General features: G+C 44.8%; 1 protein-coding gene across 2 annotated transcripts; it reads left to right on the top strand.

Moving 5' to 3' along the window:
- Window positions 1-1,929: 1,929 nt before the first annotated feature.
- On the top strand, window positions 1,930-20,000 carry MTARC2 (mitochondrial amidoxime reducing component 2). Of its 2 annotated transcripts, none has more exons than XM_048843242.2 (7): window positions 1,930-2,075; window positions 3,538-3,711; window positions 8,458-8,620; window positions 10,863-11,003; window positions 13,077-13,138; window positions 13,217-13,288; window positions 17,940-20,000. In XM_048843242.2, the coding sequence occupies exons 1-7, from the start codon at window positions 1,945-1,947 to the stop codon at window positions 18,064-18,066; spliced, it is 870 nt and encodes a 289-aa protein (XP_048699199.2). In that variant the 5' UTR covers window positions 1,930-1,944; the 3' UTR covers window positions 18,067-20,000. The 2 variants fall into 2 exon arrangements, with proteins under 2 accessions (XP_048699199.2, XP_048699198.2); XM_048843241.2 differs by lacking the exon at window positions 1,930-2,075 and adding an exon at window positions 2,220-2,515.
- The last annotated feature ends 1,422 nt before the right edge of the window (window positions 20,001-21,422 follow it).

Here is a 21,422-nt window from a genome sequence, read left to right as displayed (position 1 = left end):
TAAAACCCTTGGTATCAGAGGCCCGGTATGAGGCCTGAACTGAAGTAATGTTCAAGACGTTGCTAACATAAAGCAAAGTTAGGCTGTGAGCCAGAGGCAGGCCCTGCTCACAGAAGTTGGCAAGAGGAAGGCTGCTAAAAGCACATATACACATGTAAGCACTAATAAGATGAACGTGAGCCAGGACGGCATCAGAACAGCTTGGTACAAACACATCCCACACAGACAACAAGGAACAGGCACACCCAGCTTAAAGACAGGACAATATGATGGATAGACAATACGATGGATGGACTTATTTGTTCGAACCAACCTGTACCAGGAGAATGGCAACACCCTAATGCATAGAGGGGCTGTACCTGAGTGAGTTCAGTGATGCGTAACCAGGTTTGTACCTGTGTATAAGAATGCATCCCTGAGTGGATGTCTTTGTCTGGCCTAAGGTGCAGTGGCAAATCCCGCCACTGACTGAGCCGGTCCATTGTCAGGGACCACATTTGTACTAGCAGAACTGTAGACATCTGATCCGGGGAGCTAGAAACTGTGTTTCATTTGTCAATAAACCTGGCTGGGTGCCTTCGTACCTATTAGAGTCTGTGGTCATTGGGCAGTTTGCTCGAGATCTGCTGTGCCAGCTAGCTGCGCAGAGCTGGGATAGCACACAGGGAGAACACACACACGCAGCCGACTGTTATCAGCATTGATCAGAGCACCACACCAGTGATGTCTGACAACAACAGGCACAGGGCCAAGTCATGAGTTACATGGGCTGTGGAGTGCCTCAGAGAAGGACAGGTTTTGCCTTTGCTTCTATATGTAAGCTCAGTGTGATGCTGGTTGGAAATTTGTCATGGCCAATTTTGAAGTGGGAAATTAATGATTCAGGGAAACTTTACAGAGAAATCAACTATCAAGTGGTATTGGTCTCCCAGTGAAGAGCGTTACATGATAGTAAAGGTATTTTACAGTAACTGGTGTGAGCTGACTATGATCAGTCATGTTGCAAATATATAACTATGCCAGAACCTAGAATTGTAGGTTCAAGAATTGTACCTTTTTTTTCCTGGCTAAGGGGACAAAGTATCAACCGTGAGTGTAATGTTAGATATCCCAGCTGAGACTCAGTGGACAAGGGAGAACCTCTGCATGGCTCAACCAGCAGATTCTGAGGCCTGGTTTGCCCTACACAATTAGGTCCTTGAAAGGCAGTTTATGTTTACCTAATTATGTCAGTGTATACACAACAGCCTTGTCCCCTTCATGTAAGTGCCCTACTACCCCCACATAGTAACTCCACCTTCCCGAGAGAAGTAGGGCTTATGTCAGTGTACTTAGGAGGAGACAGTGTCTATGTACACAGTGTTTTACTACATCCAGAGTTGCCTGTCTTGTCTATTTCACAGCTCTGTGCTGGAACTACGAAATTGACAAGAAACCCTGGCTCCCTGCTCCCAACCTGGCTGCTGCCTGGAGGCTCCCCACTTAGGGAGCCAAGAAGCCCGGGGAGGCTGCCCTCCGTTCCTAGCCAAAAGCGGGTAGCTGAGATCCTTGGGGGCAAGTGGGCTCCCGGGGGGAGCTAGCTGAGCGCTCAGCCCAGCACACTGCCCCTCTTCAGCCCCCGCACTACTTACTTAAGTGCACTTAAGCCTATCGCGTAGACATGCCTCCAGTCTCATCTCCCGGGCTTCCACCGCCCCTTTAGAAATCCACTCACTTCCCTGGAGTGGTTCGCGGCTTTACCCCCTTGTCAACGAGACCCACAGCCAGGTTCTTTCCCCCGAGGATGAGGGGCTCTCCACAGGCCCGTCTCCACGCTGCAATGGGAAGTAGGGGGCTCTCCGTCCCGCCATAACCGTCGGGGTATATGGGGCGGGGGCGATGGACGTTAGAGGGCGATTTCCAGCTTTCCGACAAGGAGACGTGGGCGCTGAGCTAGGAAGGCCGATGCCCGGGCGAGGGGCGCGGGCGGAGGCTCTGCACGGCGCGAGTGGGTCCGGGGCAGCGGCGGCGGCTTTTCCCGCCCCGGCAACCTCGCAACGGCTGTTTCCAGCGCCTGGAGAGCGGGGCCGGCTGGGGTGAGAGGGCGGGAGGCAGGACCGCTCGGCCCCGGGGGCTGCGCAGGGTCCGGGGGAGGCCCGGCGGGGGGGGCCCGGCAGGGAGGGGCGGGACGGTGGCAGCCCGGACCCGCCCCGTCCTCATCAGCCGCGGCCTCCGCCCCCCTCGCCTCAGTCGCCATGAGCGGATCCAGCTGGGCCCTGGGGGGCTCCGGCCTCCTCCCGCCGCTGCCCCAGTCCCAGGCCGCCTGGCTCGGCGCCGCCGGCGCGCTGGCCCTGGCCGCCCTCCTGGGGGCCGCGGTGTGGCGCTGGGCCGGGCGGTGGGCGGGCAGCCCCCGGCTGCAGCGGGTGGGGACGGTGTCCGGCCTCTTCGTCTACCCGGTGAAGTCCTGCCGCGGGGTGGCCCTGCGGCGGGCCGAGGTGACGGCGCTGGGGCTGCGCAGCGGGGAGATGCGGGACAGGTACCGCCCGGGGGCCGGGGCGCTGCGGGAGCTCCAGGCCCCTTAGAAGCGCCCCACTCAGGCCGTGTCGCCCCTGCCCGCCGCCCCGTGGCTGCCCGCTTCGCCCCCGCCGCCCCCTGGAGGCGAAGGGGAAGAGGTTGTTCGGCGTGAGAGGTTGACCCGTGCTTCAAGGGCCCCAGTGAAGCCCCTTGCAGTCAGGGGGAGGCTGTGCCAGGGGGAGGCCCTTTCCCTGGCTGGGAGGGGAGCTCTGCCTAGCTCTGAGGGCTTGTCTCTCTCACCAGCAGATGTTGGTCCAATAAAAGAGATTCCCTCACCCACCCGGTCTCTCTGATTCACCCAAGGAGATCGAGACTAAAACTCAAGATGCGACTCTCATGTTTAAGGCTACGATTTTGTCGTGGACGTTTTTAGTCAAAGTCGGGGACAGGTCAGGGGCAATTTAACAAAAATTCAGGGAAGCTGTGACCCGTCTCTGACTTTGACTGAAAATGTCCATGACAAAACGGGCAGGGAGGAGGGTCGAGCACCCTGCCCTGCTGTGGCTGGGAGGGACCCCGCCTGTGGCAGCTGGGGAGCTCCGGGGGATTCTCCCACCGGCAGCATTAGCTGAGGAGCTGCCTGGGATGCCCCAGCCACCCACTGCCCTTGGTGGCTGGGGAGCTCTGGGGGTCCCCAGCACCCACGGACTGGGGAGCTTCGGGGGATCCCCTGCCAACCGTGGCAGCTGAGGAGCTGCTGGGGATCGGAGCTGTCCGGGGATTTCCCCCACCCGCCCCCAGTTGTGCTATAGCTTATTAGTTTTAGTAATAGTTTTTTTAATGAGAGACATCACTGCATTGTACAGGGCATAAAGGGGAGGGACATCAGACTTGCTAAGGAAAAACCTGAGTAGTTATGATAAGAAGAAAATGTCTAAGCTCTGTGCATCAGGAAATCTCTCTCTTTGCACTCCAGTGTCTTGATCATTGATGGTGCTGTGTAAGTAAAATGTTTAATATATTTCATTCCCTTTTAAATTGCAGGTTTTGGCTTCTGATTAATGAGGATGGACATATGGTTACTGCCCGACAGGAGCCTCGGCTGGTCCTGATTTCCGTAAACTGTGAAAATGGCTACTTAACCCTGAATGCTCCAGAAATGAAGGAACTGCGTGTTCCAGTCAAACTCTCCAGGAAGAATCCAGTGCACAATTGCAGGTATTAGAGGAAGATTTTTCTTTTTGAAGTACTAACTTTAATTTAATATGCTTTTCTTTCAGTATTTTACAAAGAAAGTGTAATGTACCTTAATGGGCTTGATGCAGGAATTACTGGGTGAAATGCTATGGTCTGTGTTATGCAAGAGGTCAGGCTATGTTATCATAATGGTTCCTTCTGGCCTTAATTTTTTAATAAGTCCACTTATTATTGAAGTCAAATTTTCGGAGAGGACATCAAGGTTATCAGAGATTATACACTATATCTGCCAAATTACTCATGCCTATTTACTGTCTATTCTGCATTTAGCTTGGCTGCGTGTTTGCATTTGAAAATCTTGGTCACGTATGTAGCTATTTCTTGATTTCCAATAAGCAAATTCTGTGTGACGTGCAACATCACATAGAATTGGTAAACTGGAATTTATGACATTAGGTATTTTACCTGTACTGAAATCTACCTTGGAAAATGGCCAGTGCCTAGCAGAAAAGGGAAGAACACTTTTCCCCTGTTAAAATGTCAGTTACATTTAAGAATATTGTGGCAGCTCTAAATGTTGGTAACCCACATGAGCGTGGTGCCAAGGGCTTCTCCTTTGGATAGCAGAAGACATTAGAGTACCAATTCTTCTAGCTGCTGGCGTTGAGAATAAAGCAGCTTTATAAGGAACTATATTTGCCAACTCTAAGTGTAAATTGTTGCTATGGAAACTACTATTAACTATTTTACTATTAACTGTTGCAGTTCAGTTTTTCTTTTTAATTGACATAAGATGGATATAAATTGACAGTGATGCTGTTTATGATGGAAAGCTTGGGGGGAAAATAGCATTATCTTTTTAAAATCTGTCTACTATGTATTCTAAGATCTGATCCACAATATTTCACTTTTCAGAGAAAATGTCATTTAAAAAAAAATGTTTGTAGTCCCTCTTCTGTGCTGTGGTTCAAGCTCCCGCCCTTCTATTTGGTGCTTGCTATCACTGATGTTCGGAGTGACGTATCCTCTTTTTCCTTCCAGGATTAGGTTCTGGGTTCTTTTCTGGTGCCTGGTGCCTCCACCCACTGTGACTCATTGCTCTGCTGTTCTTTGAGAGAATTAAATGGTAGTGGTAGCCAGCAAGAAATATAAAGCCCACTATACAAGGGACAATAAAGCAAACAAACACAACCCCCTGCAAAGGATTGACACACCCAAAATAACAGCATAGCAAAGGGGGACTTTATTGGGTACAGGAAAATAGGATCTGGGGAAGGAAGGGGTTAAGGTTATATCATAAGTAAATAAATAAGTAAAAAATATATCATTCCCTAACTTCCCAACACTCGCAACTCATCCTAACCCCCGGCTCCATCCCTGGCACCTTCTTAGGCAAATTCTATGTTAAGGCTGAGTCCTGAGATGGAGTGTTGCAGTGCTGTGTTGTTGGCCAGCTTAAACAAAAAAGCCCTCTTACCCCTCTTAGCCCTCTTACCTGGGGGCTGCAGGGGCAGGGTCCTCTCCTGTCTTCTATCAGGCTTTCTGATTATGTGAAAAAGTAGCCCAAAAATTGCTAGCACCACCACTGGGCTCCTTTGGAATCTCCTGTGGGCTGCTTGTGTCCACCCAGTTGGGAACTTTCTGTGCTGGGAGGCAGGGCTGGGGCCCCTGTCCTGCAGCCTGAAATAGGGGAAGGGAGGTGGAGCTGCTGGCAGTGGAGGGTGAAGGGCAAAGAGCTAGGGCTGTGAGACAGATGGATCTGCAACTCTCCTCCTCCCCTGGCAGGCAGCCTGCCTTGGGAAAGCCCTGTGACAGTGCCAAGCAGGTTTTCCTTGCGACAGGGCTTGGAGCTGGAGTCTCTAGGGTAGCAGCCAGAGAGGTAAGTTGCTGAGTAACCTCCCTCAGGACTGCACTGGGACAAAGGGTGGTCCTAGAGCTTCTTGGGCTGGGGAAGAGGGGCCCCCATAGGTTTGTTTCCTTGCCCTGATGGAGAGAAGAGCTCCCCGTAGGTTCCTGTCCCTCTGTGCAGTCTCTCCATCCGAGACTCCCACCAGGGCTCATGCTATGCTGACTCCCCCTATCCTTAGCCTGCAGCAGTGGTTCTCAACCAAGGGTATGTGTATCTCTTTGGTTACACAGACGTTTTCCAGAGGGTATATCAACTCATCTAGACATTTGCCTAGTTTTACAACAGGTATATAAAAAGCACTAGCAAAGTCAGTACTAAAAATTCATAGAGACAATGACTTGTTTATACTGCTCTATATACTGTATGCTGAAATGTAAATACAATATTTATATTCCCGTTGATTTATTTTATAATTTATATGGTAAAAATGAGAAAGTAAGCAACTTTTCAGTAATAGCGTACTGTGAAACTTTGGTATTTTGATGTCTGATTTTGTAAGAAAGTAGTTTTTAAGTGAGGTGAAACTTGGGGTCCGCAAGACGAATCAGACTCCTGAAAGTGGTACACTAGTCTGGAAAGTTGAGAGCCACTGGCCTGCAGGGCTGGATTAATCCATCATCAGACCCTACGCAGACATACACTTCTGGGCCCCTGTCTTCTAATTTGAATAAGAATACACTTCAGTGATGTTCCCTGCAATACATATCTCTGCAGTAAATTTGCATCCCAGCTTGTTAACTCCTATTGGAAAAGGAATTAGTTTCTGTACCTGGCCAGTACTCTCCTTTCTTCTTGACTCTATTGGGAAGGCAACATAAATCTCAACTGTGTGTGAGGACTGTCTCTGTCTACTCATTCACTGGTGCAGATTTGTGCATGAATTGAAAGAACTTCACCCACTCGCGTGAGCAGCATTGCGATCTGGTGCATGGGGTCACAATCACAACACCCCTTCAATATGTCTTGGCTGCCATTCTGTCATGATAGAGTGAATCTGCATTGGGGTGTTTATACAAAAACAACAACCTCCACTCCCCATGCTACATATTTTGGGACCCCCATGTGAACTTACTGCAGCTCCCAGGAAGCAGCCACCAGGTCTCTGCAGCCCCATGGCACATGGGGGGCCAGGGAGGCTCCATGCCCTGCCCTGGCATCTGCAGGCACCGCCCCCGCAGCTACCATTGGTCGTGGTTCCCGGCCAATGGGAGCTGTGGAGCCAGCTCTGGGGGCAGGGCAGTGTGCGGTGCCGCCCTGGCTGCCCATGCGCTTAGGGGCCGCAGGGACCTGGTGGCTGCTTCTGGGAACCATGTGGAGCTAGGGCAGGCAGGGAGCCACCGGTGTGCCACCGACCAGACTTTTAGTGGCTCAGTAGGCCATGTTGACCGGAGCCACAAGGGTCCCTTTTTGACTGGGCTTTCCAGTCGAAAACTGGATGTCTGGCAACTCTAACTGCCATAGAGCTCGATTCCCTTTGTGGGCAGTGGGATTCTCACAGGGACTCCAGGGGTAGCTCCCACAGTTAAGTTTTAAAACTGAAACTAAAACAATGTCTCAGGCTGTGCAGTGTTGGGGGCTGTGCAGCTCTGGTTGGTCACTTGTTTAGCTCACCCCATACACCAGCCTCACTATTTGCCTCAGCAGGAGTTTCTGATTCCTTCTGTCCCCACCCCTTACTCCACGCAGGCCGAGAAATGGTGTCAGAGGACTATGGTAGCCATTATAGTTGTTGTCCTGTTGGTAGGGCCCCCTAACTAGATGATCCTTGTTGTCCCTTCTGACCCTATGGTTCTGTGATTCTATCTCATTCCATAACTCAGGGCTTTGCACACATTTATAATAAGGGGTACTTCAGAGAGACAAGTTTCATATATCACCCTATTTTTACCTTCCTGTGTTGGGAAAATGTTGGACTTACACAGCCCTCCCCCAAAATGAGGGGTTATTTTGTCAGGAACTGCAGGATCAAATGACTCTAAATTTGTTTCACGCACTCTACTCTGGCTTCTGAATTGACAAACCCATTCTCAAGCTGATTTGACTGAGTATGTGGATTTAAAAAAAGGACGCAATATCCGCTTTAAACAGAAACCATCTTGCAGCCTTAACTATGGTATCGTCTATCCTTGCCCCTTAATAAAAAATGCTTAAGGAACAGAAAGACTATCTTTGTGGTGATAAAAGTGTCACCTGATGTAATCTTTAGGTGGCATAATCTCTCATTTTTGTCTAAATTCTTATGCCCCTAGAATTTGAGGCAACACTTCCTTAATCACAAGGGATGGGATTAACAAATGTTGATCGACAGTGACTAACTGCTCTTGGAAACTGTCATTCGCTTGCTTAAATTGATCAAATCTAAATTGGTGTATCTTTTGGTAAAGGTTTTCTGTCTTTTAAAAATGAAAAATGGAGTGGAATTATACTTGGTATTATTGACACAAGTGTGTAGAATAAATCTCACTTTTTTCTTTTAAATCTAGCATGGCAAATGGATGTTGTGTAACAGTTAACTCAGCCTAACTTGTTCAGTCCCTAACAGGTGGGAAATTTGATTACTGTATTTATCAGTACCACTGTTCTGGTTGCTTGTCTGCAAGGAACTGGTGTTGCGTGTACTGGATTTGTTTGGATTTTTTAAACATTTGCACAGAATGTATTAGTGGGTCCAGAATTGAACTTACAATTAGTCGGAATCCAAAAATTCCATATTTAATCTCTTTATCGTCACTCAGAGAGCTCATTGACGGCATCTTTTTCTTTGTTTTATAAAAGCAAGATGTTTGATTTTGGATTGTGGAGATGAAAATAAGTCCACTTGAGTTCTCTGCTTTTAAACTATCTCACGCTTCTTTTAGGCTGTTTGGATTGGATATCCAAGGCAGGGACTGTGGAGATGAGGCAGCTCAGTGGTTCACCACCTTCTTGAATACACAGTCATATCGACTGGTGCATTTTGAGCCACACATGGCCCCTAGGAAGTCCAGAGACGTATTCACCACTTTCCGATCCACAGATGAGGTTAGGTGAAAGTTTTCCTCGATAATCCTTTTTTGTGTGTGTCTTCCTTCCCACCCAACCCTCCTATTGTAATACTTGTTCTATGGGGAAGCCTGGTCATACTGAAATACCTACTTCATGCATATGAGCAGTCCCATGAGTTTGCTCGCTTGCTTAAATGGTGTTTTAAATCAATTAAAGTTATTGAACACGAAGAGCTACAGAATCTGAGGCTGTCATTTTGACAAGAAGTGACCCAGCACGTGACTAAGGGGAACTCCTGATGCACTTTAATGAATGAGAGATGCTGGGGTTTTTGAAGGCAGTTTATTGATAAATTCAATGTGTCCTGAAACTCCCTCTGCTGTCTCTATCCCCGGTTCTGTGCAGCACTGTTCTAATATGAACGGTCTTTACTTCTATTTTGTTTACAGATACTATAGTGGCTGGATTGAGCCCTGTGTTAATCAGAGGGTTAGTGCTTCCACTGAGGAAAGCCCACACAAAAGAGGGTTATGGCAGCACAAGCTGCCCACAATCCCCTCTCCCTTGGAGTGGGCCTGCAACCACTGCATTAGAAACCGGGTACAAGGGCAGGGAAGTTGGGTGATGTGCTAAATCAGTGCACTCCTTTGGCAGCCTCTGCTTCCTGGGGTCAGGAATGGACAGCTGCCCTTCCTCCGTCTCGTTCCCATCCTCCACTGTACCTCCCCTAAGCAAAATCCTCAAGGGAGCTGGGTGTTGAAAACAGTATCTCTCCTTCTCCAGGTAAGAGTTCCCCCTGGAGCATAGTTGGCTCTGGTAGTGCATGGAGATGCAGATTGAGTACCCTGCCCTGCAGCTGTGAGTGTTGTTGTTTATTGAGCATCAGCATTTTACCTGGTGTTGTTGCTTAAACAGAAAACATGTACAAGGAGTTATATTAAAATCTCTACTCTCTGTGTGCGTCTTCTTGACAAGTAAATGAAGACTAATTAAGACCATTAAGAGGGGTAATGGTTTCAATGAAGCGCTCGCTGAAACAGAAGATACTGTAAGGTGCTAATTGGGCAGATGCAGGTACACAGGGAGCACAGCGTGGTGCTGTTGATGTTAATGTGGAGGATAGAGCAATGTAAACAAATTTCATTGCACATTTTCACTTATTTGAGAGAGGGGAGGTAGAGACTACCTGTCACTTTACAGATTTTGTACAATGTGTGCAAGGGAAAAAGGATGGTTTGGGAGGGAAGGGAGACTTTCAGTGTGCACTGAAACTCTCCTGAAAACTGCCTCCAAAGTCTCTTACGCTTGTCCCATGTACGGATGTGTGCAGAGGGAGTTTTCTTAAAGTATTATTTAGTAACGCTTTTTGCCAAAGTGGCAGCCTCCATGACAAAAAGTCAGTGCCATTAATGATCAATTGCAACTTAATTTTGATAATGTTTGTTGAGTAAATCTCTTACCCAGAGTTTGTGATAGAGTGGATTCAGTCTATCAGAAAATCTCATTTGATATAGATTGAAATAAGGAAATATTGAAAAACATAGTCAGTTTGCTATTTGTAAGACTGGGGACAGGAAAGGGAATTGTCTTTTTTTCTGACACTCCAGAGAAAGACATCCCTAGGCAGAGAACTATAAATATGCAAATAAACTTCATGCTGACCAAGTGGTATGCAAAGAAGGGTAGAGAATTAGGAACTAGGCTCTCTGTGGGCTGAAGGAAACACTTGACTTGCAGGAAAAAAATTAGAAAAATAATAGTTCTGGACTTTGTTTGTAATTAAATAGGGGTCACCTTTTATATGAAAATTCCATTTATAAATCATTTTATAAAATAGTAGTAAATGATTAATAGATGTTTTATCAAATGGTTAATTGATTAGAGATTGTTAGAGTCCAACAACTCAATGGGTTGCTTATAACCTTCTGTAATATCTTCTACTGATACCTGCAACACGGAAAACTTGTGTCTGTAATATTCTTCTATCTATTATTGATCTTTTATAAACAACTTATAAATGGAAATTTGTATTTGGTCAAACTTTACTATTAATTTACAATGGCTACTATGCTGGGAAGGGGCAAATTATTTCACTTCTCAAAATACTGCCCCTGAGTCTTAAGAATGTGACTACAACAACATAAAACTATGTGGCTAAATATATGGCCATCAGTTCACAGTTATCTGTTTCTTGGCCATCGAAAGTTCTGCAGACTTTGACTGGTGAGAAGCATTTTCTTGTAGGAGCATTAGGATTTATTTGCCTTCATTTTTGTAGATTGCCTATCCTGACTGCAGCCCGGCCATGATCCTCTCAGAAGCTTCGTTGGAAGATCTAAATACTAGGCTGGAGAAGAAAGTTAAAATACAGAACTTCAGACCAAATATTGTGGTTACGGGTTGCAGTGCTTATGAGGAGGTAAATGATCTGCAGCAGTGATTTTAAAACTTTTTTTTCTGGGGACCCAGTTGAAGAAAATTGTTGATGCCCGCCACCCAGTGGAGCTGGGGATGAGGGGATCGGGGTTGTGAGAGGGGCTCAAGGCTGGGGCAGAGGGGTTGGGGGTCAGGAGGAGGTCAGGGCTCTGGGCTGGGGTGCAGGCTCTGGGCTGGGGCTGGGGATGAGGAGTTTGGGATGCAGGAAGGGGTTCCAGGTTTGTGGGGGAGCTCAGGGCTGGGGCAGGGGATTGGGGTGCGGAGTTACCTCTGGTGGCTCCCGGTCAGCAGCACAGCCAGGATGCAGAGGCAGGCTTCCCGCCTGTCCTGGCACCGCGGACTGCGCTGCGCCCCGGAAGTGGCCAGCAGCAGGTCCGGCTCCTAGGCAGAGGTGCAAAAGCGGCTTCACGCAACTCTCTCCTGCAGGCACCGTCTCCCCTCCACCCCCCCAGTTCCCATTGGTGGTTCCCAGCCAATGGGAGTGCGGAGCCAGTGCCTGGGGTGGGGGCAGTGCGCGGAGCCCCGTGGCCCCCCTGCCTAGAAGCTGGACCCACTGCTGGCTACTTCCAGGGCTCAGCGCAGTGTCAAAACAGATAGGCACTAGCCTGCCTTAGCTGGGCAGCACTGCTGACAGAACTTTTAACGTCCCGGTCGGTGGTGCTGACCAGAGCGACCCAGAGCCTACGTGCCGTGACCCAGTAGTGGGTCGCAACCCAAAGTTTGAAAAACCCTGATCTACAGTACTTTAATTGCTATTTGTTCTGAGTGTTGGATGTGTTCTTCAGAACCCTATTTCCTTGGGATATAGAGTCCAAAGAACATCTAAAGCCTTGGCTGTACTTGGGATTAACTCTGATTTAGCCATCAATAGCCAGTGACTGGTGTAGCTGCAATGGTGTAAACCCCAAATACATATAAGGAAAGCAGCTATCTTGGGATTTGCCCTGGCACATCTGGCCACCAGTCGCTGACTCCCAGGTACAAATAGAGCCTTAGAAATTATACTATAAATGCTTGCAAAGTTTAAAGGGAGATAATAGGTTTGTGGATATTAATTGATATTTATGCAACCTAGTGAAGCATAAAATGAATGTATTGAAAATGTGAGGCTGGGACTTCATGCTTGCCTTTAGACCTCAAATGGGAAATCTTATGTACAGTATAAGACGTCTAATGATAGAGGAAAAAAAAATTTGGGAGTGAGTGTGTGTGATATTTTATCACATTTTGCTTATAAATAAAAGCTCATTCTGATGGTCCAATAGTACCATAACTGCTGCATATTTATTGGTTCTCTAACTTTCAACATTTAATTAGTGTAGATAAAACTGTGGGTTTACATGGTGGAGTGGTGCAGATTTTACATGTTTGGGTTCACTCTGGAGAGTTCCTCTTTGCTCCTGAGGACCTAAAATTCCCATTGCAGGATTGTGCCTCTGTCTTCCAAGTAGGATTGCATTAGGAATCTTCTGGGCTGATAAGTGAAGACTGACTTTGCTTGTTTTCATTGATAACGTTTTGTGAAACTGTAGTTAACTTAAAATTTTTTAGATTAAATACAGTGTTAATTATCAATTGTGAAATCGGAACACAAACACTTATGACTAGAAAATACACTCTGCAGAAGGCTTTTTTGGTTCTCCCTTTTTGTATTAACCTGCATTTTATGTTTGGTAAATTACGGGTTTTTAATAAAAACCATGTCTGGTTTAAGACAGGCACATTTTAAATGACCTGGTTGTCACCTTTTAGTGGCGTGTATCTGAAGCAATTTGGTAATGCATGCAGCTGACCCTGTAACTTTTGAAAAACTGATCAGTCTGCTTTGAGTAGATGATTAATATACTGATGTTGACAAATGCAATGATAACATGTTTTATTAAAAATAATAGCATATCTATTCTAGCTCTTATTATGAGGATGCAAGAAAGCATGATGCTGTAAAATGATGCTTCGTCTTATAGTAATGACCGTGCTCAAAGCCAACTTCTGGGAAATATTTAAATGCAAACATTGTGAAAATATAATATTATATCAATGTTTACATTTCCCTTAGGATTCCTGGAATAAGATTCAAATTGGTAATGTGCAGATGAAAGGGACAATGGCTTGCCCCAGGTAAGGGTTTAAGAATATACTTGAAGGACAAATAAATATTGAGTAACTGCTGTTGCCTAACATTGTCCATCATTACAGGTGTATTTTAACAACTGTTGATCCGGAAACTGGGATCATTGACAGAAAGGAGCCACTGGAAACACTGAAAAGGTAGCAAAAATAATAGCGTCTCATCTTGATTCAGCAGTTATCTTAAAAAGAAGGCATTTGAAACGTGTGTTGCGTGTACTTATACAACCTTTTAAATTGCAAACTTTTGGGTTCAGTCCTTGCCTATGCACTATATTGAAAAGAGGACTCATTAAAACTCTCCTCCACCCACATCCTATATATAGGACTCCTTGATCCACTTTTCAGTATAGTGCGCCTGTATAGTCTAGGCAAAGACTGGACCCAAAGTATACAATCTTTTACATTGCATAATTTAACTGTCTAATTGTAGCTGGTAATCATTTATATCTGTCCTACAAATAGATAAACTAAAGTGTGTGTGTGTGTGTGTGTGTTAGAGACAAAGAGTATTATTGGTGATGCAAGTAGCATCACCTTTCTTAAGGTCGCCTCACACTTCCCATTTGAAGAACCCTTTTTCAGTTACTTATAACTTTGCCAAACTTTAACTACTTGGGCTGAAGTTTTGCATGGTAGGTGTCTGCCTTAGGCAGGCTTTGTTTTTGTTGTTTGGGAGAGAGTGGGGTTGGATTTTAGCCAGAGATTTAGCCATTTCTGAGAATGAGGCTAGAGAAAAATGTTTTCCCCATATTTAACACTCCTCCCTCCCCCAAACTTTGGTGATCTTTTCTTTGTAAAGCTCTAGTGCCCCCATGCTTTAGATGAGGGTCTTCACATGTGGTGGTGGGGCTTTATTTCAGGAATGTGCCTCTTGCTATCCCTGTGAAAATCCTCCCATATGAGGCCAAATTATAAGCCTTTGAAAACTTTCAGTAGAGACTTCATAGAATTTTACCAGATACATTCCCTGAAGATTCTGTCTGCACTAGTCATTCTCCAGCCTGAGGCTGAGCAGGACTTCTCCTGCAATTCAAGCTTTGGGCTGCTGTCGGATGGGCCTAGGTCCAGGTCTGGACACCTGAACTGAGAGCAGGGAGACTTTCTCTCCTGTGCTCTAAATGAACCCCTGCTGGGCTGGGGCATAGTGGAGGAGGAAACTGCCTGATTCAGATTTGAATGCAGAGTGGACAAGAGCTGGACCTGTGGGAGGTGGGGGTAGAAATTGGGACTGGAGACTGGTGGGGCAGGAAAGGAGGGGGACTGGTAGTTGGCAGGGGAGGGAATTGAGACTGGTTGGGCAAGGAGATGGAGAGGGGAGAAAATGGACGGACTGCAATTGGCTTGCAAGGAGACTGCAGCTGGGAGCCGAGGAAGGAAGACTGGGAGCTAGTAGATGGGAGAGGGAGGAAACTAAGATGGGATGAGGAGTTAGTAGATTCTGGGACTGGCTGGGCAAGAATACTGGGACTGAGAAGTAGTGGGATGGAGGGAGGAAAAAATAATAGTGATCATGTAATTAAAGACTGTCATGATGCATACCCAAATTAAGATAGCACAGGCAACCTTTATTCTGGCATTTTCTGACTACTGAGTGCTTGACTTTATTAAGGTTGCAGTGTGTGTAGTCTATATAATAGATTACAGGAATGTCACAGTGAACCCTAGAATGTCTGTTGAGTCAGTGTGAAGTGATGGAAACAGTTAAAAACATGGCTGAGAGCTCTCTTTGTTTAGAATATCATCAGGTTCAATCATCACCAGAAGTGCTGGCCAGTTTTTAAGTTCTGAGCCATTTTGACTTTACGAAATACACCCATGTGGTGTACAGCTATAGTTAAGCATCCATGCCAAAAGTCCCTAGACCATTGTGATACCACAGGTAACGCAACCAGTCATCACCCTTAGTCTACATCTAATTTGCATGCAACGGTTTCATTGGTTCTTTGAGGGAGACTGCACACAGATGGTGACAGGTTTCAGTGGTAGCCATGTTAGTCTGTATCAGCAAAAAAAATCGAGGCGTCCTTCTGACACTTTAGAGACTAACACTTTTATTTGGGCGTAAACTTTTGTGGGCTAGAACTCACTTCATCAGATGTGTGAAGTAAAAGATACAGGAGCAGGTATAAATACATGAAAGGATATATATCTACCAATGTGATCTATGCCATCATGTGCCAGCAATGCCCTTCTGCCAAGTACATTGGCCAAACATGGCAGTCTCTACGCAAAAGAATATATGGACACAAATCAGACATCAGGAATCATAACATTCAAAAACCAGTAGGAGAACACTTCATCTCTCTGGTCACTCAATAACAGACCTCAAAGTGGCAATTCTTCAACAAAAAACTTCAAAAACAGACTCCAACGTGAAGCTGCAGAACTGGAATTAATTTACAAACTAGATACCATCAGATTAGGCCTGAATAAAGACTGGGTGTGGTTGGGTCATTACCAAATCTAAACTTAATTTCCCCAATGCTAATTTCTCCCTACTGTTACTCACACCTTCTTGTCAACTGTCTGTAATGGACTACTCTCTTACCCCTTCAAAATTTATTTCTCCTCCCATGGTATCCTTGTGTTAATTGATTTATCTCGTTAGACTGACCTAACACTTGGTAAAGCAACCCACATCCTTTCATGTATTTATACTGTATCTTTTACTTCATACATCTGATGAAGTGGGTTCTAGCCCACGAAAGCTTATGCCCAAATAAATTTGTTAATCTGGTGCCAAAAGGACTCCTCATTTTTTTTCACAGATGGTGAGTTATTTGGCCCAACTGTCAGACCCATTCAATAGCTTGGGGCTTTCAGCTACTTGTGTGCGTGACAATGATCAGTCAGTCTCTCATGTGAGCTGCTCCATTCCATTAATTATCTTATCTGTCCAACATTGTCACCCGTCTAACTAGCTTGCATCCATTAAAATGACCAAAATGAGAGAGCATACTTCAAGTGTTCTCTAACCTTCGCCCTGTAAAGCCATGTGTCCTTTGACTTGTATACTTCAAGGCCCCAATCTTGCAATAACTTACCCCAATCATCCTTAACTTTCTCTTGAAATCAATGGGATTACTCACAGTAGTAAAATTAGGCAAGTGTGTAAGGGTCTGCAGTTTTGGACCCTTAATACAGCCAGCATCTTATCAGCTTTCTTCCCTGCCTCTGCACGCTGAACTAAGAATTGAATTGTCAGATCTGTCAGTGCACCCAGATAATCTCCTTCCAGCAGTGTTAACTAGTTTACTGCTATTTAAACTGTACTGGTACTTAAGCCCCGAAAACTGTTATGCGTGTGTGAGATAATTTACTCACAGCAGTAGCCTCACTAAGTTCAGTTCATTGTGTTTGCCAAAAGAAAATCTATTGACTATTCCATCCTAAATTTTTGATGTGCCATAAAACTTTATTCACATCTTATTGTACTTCAACAAAAATTACCTTTACTCTTCATAATTCCATGGAACCTTGAAACAGACCTATTTATTTATAACCATTTATTTTCTGCCACTGCATTTGTCCAGGGTGCACTACTGTAGGGCAGCCCATATGTGCTGGGCTGCTTGTGTATTTAAATGCTTCATATTTCTTTAAGTGTTTAAGTTTTTGTTCAGTTTTTTTTAAATAGTGGTAGTGGTATGAAGAGAGATGAGTGAAGAGTATCCCAGAACATGATCTACTGCTAATTTACAATGAAGGGATGATATTAAAGTTACTTCAAAAAACCCCATTAACCTCTGTTACCTAGGGCATAATGTCTGTGGATTCTATTTATGTCTTAAACACATACACAGAATCTGGGTACTTATATAAGTTCATTATATAACAACATTCATAAACCAGTCGGAGAACGCTTCAATCTCTCTGGTCACGCAATCACAGACATGAAGGTCGCTATCTTAAAACAAAAAAACTTCAAATCCAGACTCCAGCGAGAAACTGCTGAATTGGAATTCATTTGCAAATTGGATACTATTAATTTAGGCTTAAATAGAGACTGGGAGTGGCTAAGTCATTATGCAAGGTAGCCTATTTCCCCTTGTTTTTTCCTACCCCCCCCCCCCAGATGTTCTGGTTTAACTTGGATTTAAACTTGGAGAGTGGTCAGTTTGGATGAGCTATTACCAGCAGGAGAGTGAGTCTGTGTGTGTGGTTTTTGGGAGGGGGGTGAGGGGGTGAGAGAACCTGGATTTGTGCAGGAAATGGCCCAACTTGATTATCATGCACATTGTAGGGAGAGTGGTCACTTTGGATGAGCTATTACCAGCAGGATAGTGAGTTTGTGTGTGTGGTTTTTGGGAGGGGGGTGAGGGGGTGAGAGAACCTGGATTTGTGCAGGAAATGGCCCAACTTGATTATCATGCACATTGTGTAAAGAGTTGTCACTTTGGATGGGCTATCACCAGCAGGAGAGTGAATTTGTGTGGGGGGTGGAGGGTGAGAGAACCTGGATTTGTGCTGGAAATGGCCCAACCTGATGATCACTTTAGATAAGCTATTACCAGCAGGACAGTGGGGTGAGAGGAGGTATTGTTTCATATTCTCTGTGTGTATATAAAGTCTGCTGCAGTTTCCACGGTATGCATCCGATGAAGTGAGCTGTAGCTCACGAAAGCGCATGCTCAAATAAATTGGTTAGTCTCTAAGGTGCCACAAGTACTCCTTTTCTTATTCTGTTGTGTTTCCTCCAACTTAAAACAACCCCCCCCTTTTTTTTTCTCTACTTCTTGAAGCTGTGTTTTTCCTTGAGTGATTAATAATGATCATTTTCTCTGTGCAGTTACCGTTTGTGTGATCCTTCTGAGCGACATCTTTACAAATCCCACCCTTGGTTTGGATGGTATTATGGAATTGATAAAACTGGAACGCTTCAGGTTGGAGACCCTGTGTACAAGATAGTCCGTTGACGGAAGATGCATTTTGAGTGGAAAATAATTGTTCATTTATATATGCAAATGTTTTTCTTCTGTGAGCGCAGAGCCTGAAATAACTCTTTGATGTTATCTTGAGGTAAAAAAAAATGTATCCCCCATTCTTTGGGACTGTGTAAAAGTACACTGTCCTTGATTGTCCACAGATCCTGTGAGGTGCCAAAGTCTTCTCAGATCAGTCAGTTCACTAATGTGCCTTGAGCCCCTAAATCTAAAACTAAATCTTTAGTTTTCCATTAGAGTGTAAAAGGCAAGCTGTCCAACACTTAGATCAGATTATGAAGTGATTTTTCAGTCTTACACATGCACACTTGTATTATTGCTATCTGTGGAATGAGGCAAGAGGGTGAAACAAGTTGGATAATAATAGTTGAATGTTCCCTTCAAGGTTTGCATATGTTTTAAATTCCTATTTAAGTTGTAATGTCTTAAGAGAACTACCTTTGGAACGTTTTGATCTCTTGTTACTTTGTTGTGGATTGGCAGGCAGAGCAAGAAATTCTGAACCAGTAAAAGAGTGGGTTCTGACAAGGCATGAAGTAGGGCTAGAATGTTTTGGAGCTTAGATTCTCTACTTTCTATTGTGAACATTGAAGTGCCTTTCTGTTTGAACATTCCTGAATAACAACCTAGTAAAGTGAAGAAGTAGGCCTGTTATTGACAGTACTGTTAGTTAATTAGTTAACAGTACTGGGGAAGCACTTACCATGCTTGTTGCAAGTAATGCACGCCTGCTTGCCTGCCTACCTATCTCACATTGTTGTTGCCGAGGATTGACTGATGTTTGTAAAGTGCTATATAAATGCTAAGTATTGTTGCGGCAACATGTATCCCAGTATTAGCTCCTGAAGAAATGTAACCTTGTTCGTGCACAATGTGGTGAATGGTGGCAGGCAGTGGAAGAACAAGTGTCCCCATGGGCAGAATTTGGTGCTCATGCTCCTGAGCATAAAGAAGTTGAACAAAATTAAAATCCATTAAAATTACAGTAATTAAAAGTGGGCTTTTGGGGGATCTGGGGTAGATAAGTTCAGATGAATATTTTTTAATACAAATGTTTAACTTTTTTAACTGATGGAAATTTAATTATTTAATTGAAGCAGCTAGGGGAATGAGATTATATAAACATTGTTAATCAGACAATTCAACGATGGTTTTCTACAATTATGTAAAACTGTAAACTGGATTTTAACTCTAGAAATAAATATAAATCAAAATATAAACTACAGAGTCCTAACTACCTTTTAATATGATGTACAATTTGAGGAACTTGTTCTCTTGGCTTTTGCCATTTGATGTTACATCTTACCTAAGTTGGTGTTTAGTTATTTCTCTGCTGCTTCATATACCGTTTGGAAAAGGCCCTTCCCCCTGGTGCCCTACTGTTAAAGCCCTAAAGTTAAAGGCTTTGTGTAAGAAGCAGATGCCAAGTTCAGTATCCAAGTGCCCTTGCATTGCTGTGGAGAAAGGCTTCAGTGCAGAAAAATCTTCAGATTTCTGATGTGGGGAGAGAATCATTAGCAGCCTGGATCTGTGTGGATATTGGCAAAGAATCATCCTTGAACCTGAAGCCGGCATGTTGATGCAGAACAATCCTTCCAGTACAGGACACATCAGAGCTTGGATACCTTCTTGTTTATCTTGTGCTATGTAGCTAAGAACAAAGACTCAAAGTAGACTAGATCCTGGCCCTGCTGTGGTCCATTTACAATAGTCTAGTAGCACAAAGGGACAGAATGCTGGGTTGGGTGAATCTTTGGTTAGGTTGAGCCAGCTCTGTGCTCCCTGCTTCCCTTGTGATCCTTGGTGGGCATGAGGCATTAAATGTGTGGTTGGAACACTGCATCCGATTAAGTGAGCTGCAGCTCACGAAAGCTTATGCTCAAATAAATTGGTTAGTCTCTAAGGTACCACAAGTACTCCTTTTCTTTTTGCGAATACAGACTAACGCGGCTGCTACTCTGAAACCTGTTGTACCCTTGACATCTTTGGCTGTGTAATTTATATAAAGGGAAGGGTAACCACCTTTCTGTATACAGAACTATAAAATCCCTCCTGGCCAGAGGCAAAACCCTTTCACCTGTAAAGGGTTAAGAAGCTAAGATAACCTCGCTGGCACCTGACCAAAATGACCAATGAGGAGATAAGATACTTTCAAAGCTGGAGGGGAGGGGAAACAAAGGGTCTGTCTGTGTGATGCTTTTGCTGGGAACAGATCAGGAATGCTCTTCATAACTCCTTAAATTAGTAAGTAATCTAGCTAGAAATGCATTAGATTTCCTTTTGTTTAATGGCTGTTAAAATAGCTGTGCTGGAGGGAATGTATATTCCTGGGTTTTTTTGTCTTTTTGTAACTTAAGGTTTTGCCTAGAGGGATTCTCTATGTTTTGAATCTGATTACCCTGTAAGGTATTTACCATCCTGATTTTACAGAGGTGATTCTTTTACTTTAATTAAAATTCTTCTTTTAAGAACCTGATTGCTTTTTCATTGTTCCTAAGATCCAAGGGTTTGGGTCTGTGTTCACCTATGCAAATTGGTGAGGATTTTTATCAAGCCTTCCCCAGGAAAGGGGGTGTCGGGCTTGAGGGGATATTTTGGGGGGAAGACGTCTCCAAGTGGTCTCTTTCCCTGTTCTTTGTTCACCACGCTTGGTGATGGCAGCATAGGGTTCAAGGACAAGGCAAAGTTTGTACCTTGGAAGTTTTTGACCTAAGCTGGTAAGAATAAGCTTAGGGGGTCTTTCATGCAGGTCCCCACATCTGTACCCTAGAGTTCAGAGTGGGGAAGGAACCTTGACAGGCTGATATAACCGTTCCCTGAGGGCTGTTACTAGTCAAGGCAAGTTAGAGCAGCCATTAAGATCCCTCACATGCATAAAGCATATACTTAACTTTGCAGGACTGGCCCCTGTTTAAATCATTAATTCTATTTCATCCTATCTGGCAGCAGTTTGCCAAAGAGAGCTCTCAAACAGATTATGTAACTGTGCTATCAGCGTTTACCTCTGAACTTTGTCACAGTAGCTTATTCCTGCTAGAGGGGATGTAATATCTGCTGAAAATTTTAACACTAGCATTCTCGGGTGACAATGGATATGGTAGCTAATGTGATAACCTTTATTGTACCAACAAATAAATACGAGGTGGTCCGCTTTCTCCCTTCACATTGAAGCAATTCCTGTAGAAAAAATGAAGACGCTATAAAATGCCCACAGCCTGTCAGGAGTTAATCACTGATTCCCTCCCACCCCCATAGAGGTGATGGTGGTGGCGGGTGGGGAGGAGAACATTGAGGAGAGCAGAGTGGGATGAGAGGAGAGTTTATTGTCT

Source organism: Caretta caretta, chromosome 3 (assembly GCF_965140235.1).
Source record: "Caretta caretta isolate rCarCar2 chromosome 3, rCarCar1.hap1, whole genome shotgun sequence".
NCBI classification, from domain to species: domain Eukaryota; kingdom Metazoa; phylum Chordata; order Testudines; family Cheloniidae; genus Caretta; species Caretta caretta.
The sequence above is the reverse complement of the archived record's forward strand: the minus strand, read 5'-3'. Positions and strand labels throughout refer to the sequence as shown.